Source organism: Pelophylax lessonae (assembly GCF_965119305.1).
Source record: "Pelophylax lessonae genome assembly, chromosome: 6".
Classification (NCBI taxonomy): domain Eukaryota; kingdom Metazoa; phylum Chordata; class Amphibia; order Anura; family Ranidae; genus Pelophylax; species Pelophylax lessonae.
The window spans coordinates 194282676-194289239 of record NC_138773.1 but is presented as its reverse complement, the minus strand read 5'-3'; the positions used below and the strand labels follow the sequence as shown (position 1 = coordinate 194289239).

General features: G+C 37.3%; 1 protein-coding gene across 1 annotated transcript; it reads right to left on the bottom strand.

Moving 5' to 3' along the window:
- Positions 1-425: 425 nt before the first annotated feature.
- On the bottom strand, positions 426-4669 carry LOC309558064 (cytotoxic T-lymphocyte protein 4-like). The gene is made up of 4 exons (XM_082260992.1): positions 4380-4669; positions 3488-3838; positions 2384-2511; positions 426-945 (listed from the first exon to the last, which is right to left on the bottom strand). Exons 1-4 carry the CDS (start codon positions 4483-4485, stop codon positions 856-858), a joined length of 675 nt encoding a protein of 224 aa, XP_082117118.1. The 5' UTR covers positions 4486-4669; the 3' UTR covers positions 426-855.
- Between the last annotated feature and the right edge of the window lie 1895 nt (positions 4670-6564).

Below are 6564 nucleotides of genomic sequence, written 5' to 3'. Positions count from 1 at the left end.
GCCCAAAATCTCCTTCAGAGTCTAGCTCAACTTGTAAAAGTGAGTTCCCAGAGATTTTTGGAACCAAACCTCTAATGTCTCTCATGTAGAAATATAGCTCAGTTAATGCCTGTGGGGAGTTACTGTCCAGATATAGAGAACATTTTGAGCCATAGAATGTATACACTGGAGGTAGCAAATCTATGTTAGATAAGGTTAGGTTGGGCTAGTGAGTTTTACTTAGGAAATTAACCTAACTCTACCTATCTAGGAATGTCGGGGGGGGGGGGGGCAGGAGTGCCATTTCTGCCCCCCCTGTAGAAAATACTAATTGACTGGTTATTATGCTAGCCCGCTGGCTTCAAATCTTTTTTCACTAGACCCAGAATAAGTAGGCAGATCTGCAAAAAAAAAAAAAAGAGTGAACTCTGAAGTGAAAAGTTGGTTTAAAGCCTCAGAACCAGCATAAAAGCCAGGAGCTAGCATTTGCAGAAGGAGAAGTAAACAATGGCATCTACCACAATTTTCTCAGAAAAGACTCCCTTTATTTTTTTTTTGGAATTCTATGAAAAGGAATATTATATTACTTCAGTAAGTATGTTTGGCATTAAACTGTTAGGCAGCACAAGCACTATACGGCAAAAAATGTGCATTTCCCCAGATGCAGAAGATGTGGACTTATTCTAGCACTATAACAAAAAGTCCCAGCAAAATAACACATGCCCAGCTTTGTCTTGCAGTGATGTTTGGGCTAAAGCATGTATCATCTTGTTTAAGATATTGTATGATGACAACCTTAGCCAGCAATAACATGCTTGGCAAGCAAGGATGGATAATATAATACTTGGTAAGTATGAGGTTTCCAGCTTGTTGAAATCACATTTTAATATAATAAGGATGGTAATTCTTGTTATTTGATTGGAGTACTTGCCCATAGTGGCCTGTATCCCATCTCCTTTTCCTTCGCTGTAAAACAATATTAAAAAAGTTTTAACTACTGTAAACATCTTTACAGACATATGCAATAAATAAACACATTTTTTTTGGATGGACTTACTATTCAACATAAAAGATAATGGGTCTGATTAACTGAAAGTAAATGCAGGAGAACAGTGAAAAGCAATTCTGGTTATGTACCTTTATGTTCCTAATGATCTGTGAAACACACACTCATGTTCAATGCATGTTTATTGCAGATGTTGTGGTCCTCGTTTGTAGTGTGCATTGAACATCAAAATAATGTGGTCAAATAAGGTTAATAAAGTTATGTGTGTAAATATCCTTCCCTAATTGAACATGTCCAGCTATTGCACAACAAAGTAAAAGTGACCTTGGAAAGTGATAAACTCAGATCATCATTGTTGGGGAATAGTTTTTGCAAATAGTATTGTCATCTGCTCTTATTACATTCTTTAATTACATAAACAAGCCAAACAGGTGTATTTCCATTTGTTGATGTGCTAGCAGTAGTACTCTCAGTCACTCCTCTCAGTCTTTATGTCAGCAAATTACTACTGTCTTCTCCATGGATGTCAGAAGTCCACTCACAGATCAGCAGGAGGTAGCTGGTCTTCTGCAGCCTACATGGTCTCAGAAGCATGCCTTTTAGCACAGCAGGCAAATAAGGCAATTGTAGTCTTTGTTATAGACATCCAAGTCAGACACTTCCCCCATATATTACAGCACAGTGCTGTGTAATTTGCCCCCCCCCCCCGTATCACCTGAAATACATGGGTGATCCTGCCTGGCTATACCTTCCCCCCTGTAAACTGACCACGGTTTATCATGGCTGCTAAACCCTTACACCGTGGTCAGTTTACGTGCCTCCGTCATCCGCAGCTCTCCTCTCTGCTCTCCTGTATCCTCCTTAGCCCTCCCCTCCCTACCTGTCAGCTCCATCCATTCCATAATCCTCCCCTTCTGTTGCTCTCATATCTATACTATGATCATGTCAACCCCTGTGTTATATAACGCTATGTGTCCCTGTGCCTATGGTATATAAACAAAAATGAAAAATGCTGATTAAACCTTATCTCAGAGCGTCTCCCGTTGCTCATGTGACTTTTCGGCTCTCTCTCCTTTTTCCTCCCCTCCTTTCCGGCTGATGTCAGCAGGAATTCTTGGCCCCACCCGCTATAGCTGTTGGCCAGGCAGAGGAGAGAGCCGAGGAGTCATGTGAGCGCCGGAAGAAGCTCTGAGATAAGGTGTAATCAGCATTTTTATATTACAGCACAAGCACATGGACACATAGCATTATAAAACAGAGGGGATGGAATGATCATAGTATAATGGGTTAATAACCACTTTAATGCTGATGCATAAGTGTTAGTTCTTTTTATTGTACAGTAACTAAGCATGGAAGTTTGTGCTGGGTAACATATTTTATTATCAAATGACAACTTACCTTACAAATTAAAACACTTGTGACCAATAAACTGTAGACTAGCATAACCAGAATAGTGATGAGGAAGGCCAAATCATAGGACTTTGATTCAACTGGTTCCATTGTTTGCGCACATTGCGATGTCAGATCTATCAAATCAATTATAATCAATTAGATTGATGTTTTACATGTTTTATGGATCATTGAAGCAAGATGACAAATACATTAAATATGGTGCCCCCCCCCCCCCCCCCAAGCATTGATATATCAACTTCTCTGGAAGAAGCTTGTAAATTTTAACATCTGCTGGCTCCATATATTTTTTATGGACCCCCAAATAATGTATGTGTTCTCTTCCCTGCCAAGGTGATTACAAGTGTTTTATAGCCTCTGTGCTGTATTGCCATTCATATATTTAGGTTAGACTAATAAAGGGATGTTGCCAAAAAAACAAACATAGTATTTAGTCTGTGATGGAATCAGCCAATCTTGGACTTACATGTCACATTCTCAGTCCAGGGCAGGAACTCAGTAAAAGGGTCTAACTTTACTGCCCCTTGGCTAATGTGCAGCATATCTCTCAGGAAATGGCTTTTCCACCAGAACCCAATTAAACAGCTATTTTTAGGCATGACAGTTTGCTTTTAAGTTAGACCAATTCTCTTCTTTATAAGAACTGCAGTAAGGTGACAGAATTCATCCCATCCAATAAAATAACTATAGTTCATTCAACCAAAATAAGTAAGAGTTTTACCAATCTATACCTATCCTTTAAAACTACTTAAAATACGAAAACCTTTATCAAAGAAGCAAATACTTTGTTTAAACCTTGTACTGTTTTTTAGTCCCCCAACTCAAGTATAATAAATAAAGGCGGTTTAGCTAATTATAGTTAATAGTTTAACAGTTTATGCCTTTTGACAAAGTTCTTGTTTACTAGCATTATTACCAAATATATTCTGTTTATCATTTTCAGAAGCAGGGCAAGTTAATAGAAAGCATTTACAAGATGACTTAGAAATGAGCTGTATAAATTTAAGAATATCTTGAAAATATAAATAATATGAAAATGTAAAAATAATATTAATATTATCAATATGTAAAAGTTGATGGCAAATTACTCACCACTGACATAAATAAATATTGCATTGCCTTCTGTATTACGGTAGGGTGGAGGATACATGACTTCACACTTGCAGAAATACATTCCAGTGTCCTCCACCTGAAGCCCTGATATGTTAAAAATCACATTACGTGGACCTGGAATTCCCAAACATTGGAAGGCATCGCCACTTGTGACTGGTTCATAGTCAGTGGAAAACGACAGAACACAAACTTCTGATGCCCGATTGCCTATTTTTTTCACAAGACTAACACGTATCTCTTCCATCATTCCCTTTGCTTCGTAGCCACAATCTAATGTGGCTTCTCCATGTCTGTTAGCCACGACCACAGCTGGCAGGGAAACTTCAGCACCTGTGAAACAGAAGCATCAACATCATATGTTCTCATTGCTAATTACAGTATGCAATTGTATTTCTAGTGCAGAGGTTTAGTCTCAGCTTTTCACAGTTACATCCCCATAGCAACAACAAAACAAAATGTAATAAACCAGTAAAAAAAAAAAATTCAGTCTGGAAAGCTAACAATCTCACTATCCATAGTATAAATTCACTAAGTCTCATAAGGTTAATAAAACTACAATAAAAAAAACAATAATAAATATACTAATAAAACAAAATATATTTGAAACCATAAATAACCCTAATGTTCATTCATGTGGAAGAACATACTGTCAAGTGCAACAGCTAAGGATGATTGGTGTGCTTATGTTTGGGTCTACACTCCCATTATATAATACAATGATAACCTAAACTGTATTGTTAAAATTGTCCTGTTAAAAACATGCATAGTTAGTAGTAATAGCTCACAAGATCAGAGAGACAATATGGCATATATTATAATAAAATACAATTCTATTAAATAGATTGTCAGATAATTCACATATTGCTCCTACCTTCTGATGTACTGATATAAAACCAGCTGATTCCAATGAATATAGGAATAAACATTGTGATCCAGTTGTGTAAATTTTTTATGAGAAAATCAGTTTTAATAGTCATCAGCAAATAATGAATGGTAGCCTCTTTCTTAAGCTTGATTGTTCAGAAACTGTCTTCACAGACGTCTGTCAGATCATTAAACCCTGTCTGCAATAAATAAGGTGAGCAGGTGCCCCTGAGAAACCACGTTTGAGGGTAAGGTGACTTTCAAATGATGTTTCAGGTCACACAAATATTGCATATATAACCTCAGATTCACAAGTGCTAACCTGAGATGTTCGATGTTCAGTGTTTTGAATTTACAAGAAAGGAAATAGTGGGTTGGAGCCGTTACGTAGAGATTACCACATTAAGAACTGAGAAAACTATGCATAACCAAAACAAGCCTATCTGAGAATGGAAAATAATGATGATTTCACAGCACCTTTAATTTGCTTATTTAATTCTAGGAACCCTTCACCATTCTCAGGTGAAATATATAACATTGGGGGCTCATTTACCTCTTTGCGGTATGGTAACGCAAACGCGTTAATGCACATTATGTTGTATATTGATGCAAGCTGCGTTAAGGCAGTCCATTAAAAATGAATGGCCTGCCAAATTGCCCTAACATGCTAAAAATTGTACATGACATCTTTTTTCTAATGTAACACATTGGAATGCATTGTCTCGCATTGGCAGGCATTGCGTCATGCTAAAACACAGGTATATTGCCTTACTGCAATGGGGTGCCATTCAAAATGAATGGTACTGCCATGCTGTAACACATGTAATGTGTATTACTATGCATTGTCCTTAGTGATACTAAAGTTTTTCTTTTGTGAATAGTAGTGAAAAGTGAACCACTAGCCGTGCACATAAGTAGTCAACAAATCCAAAAATAATGACATGTGTATGAATGCATGAAACTGCATATAAACCATCAAATGCAAAAAAGTATTTAGTATGTGTGAAAAGTCCAATTCCCCCGTGGAAATCTTAATAAATCATAACAAATTAGTTCCCAGACAGTCTGAAAAGAATAGTGATAAATGATGATCAGGTGAGATTCCAGTGGCTATTGAAATAAGGAAACACCCAGAAAGTCCTTCACCTCTGTGCTCCACTCCCATCAGCCAAGCCACTCATCCCCACTTATTGCCCTTCACTCTCATGGACCGGCTAATGCGATTGGATGTTCCACTTTAGTACACAAGATGTAGCTGGTACTAAGTTCCTGTTGACTGGGCAGCCTTCCTTACGCTCATAGCATGTAAGAAAACAAAAGAGCCCCACTAGTGCAATAGCGTATGAGACCTTTATCACGTGTAATTTCAGGAAAATATACACTAAAATTAGTTCTAGTACACTCAAACACAATATAATACCTAATTTTTGGTAAAATTTAAAAGATGAGGTTGCGTTGAGGAAATAGATACCCAATATATCAAGCCTTAAAATTGCACGTACCTGTGAATTTTCTATTAATTAACCTTTAAAAGCTTTTACAGGTTATCAATTTAGAGTTAAAGTAGAACTATAAGCAAAACATTCATTTTGGATAGAGTAAAGAAGGTCCATAACCCTTGTCAGATTTTTTTTCGCCATCTGTGTCCCAGGAAGTGAGAGGAAATCTCTGTGCATTAAGGGAATTCCCTGGGGACCCCAAGGTCACCAGAACTAGTGTCCACTTTGGAAGATTTGCCTTCACTTATTTTTCTGAGGACAACCCAAAATTTGGGATTTTTCATTTACTTGCACTTTCAATGATTATGGTTACAGGACAAATAGAGAGGGTGAATCTCCACTAACGGGGACACAGACAGCAATAAAACCCAACAGGTGTTTTAATCCCTCTCCACTGTATCCGAGTTAAAAAAAAAAAAAAAAAATTGCCTTTAGTTGTACTTTAACTGTGTGGCAAAATTTCCATTTGCATACATGTGCATGCTCTATGTGTTCTTTTCCATTTTGGTATATGCACAGGGTGATAGGGATGCTTTTAAACTTTTTTTTATTTATTTAATTATATTTTACTTTTACTTTTTAATTTACCCTTATTGCCATCACAAGGAACCCTTTATGTGAAAGCATTGGCGGGTGACAGATCCTTTTTATGGAATCCTCAGGGGTCTATTAGACCCCCAATTTCTCCCCTGC

Excerpts from the sequence above, each read along its gene's own strand:
- LOC309558064 (XM_082260992.1), bottom strand. The coding sequence starts at position 4,485 with ATGACTATTAAAACTGATTTTCTCATAAAAAATTTACACAACTGGATC. Across the intron at positions 3,839-4,379 it reads TTATATCAGTACATCAGAAG|GTGCTGAAGTTTCCCTGCCA; the intron begins GTAGGAGCAATA and ends TCTGTTTCACAG. Across the intron at positions 946-2,383 it reads CAAGTGTTTTAATTTGTAAG|CGAAGGAAAAGGAGATGGGA; the intron begins GTAAGTTGTCAT and ends ATTGTTTTACAG.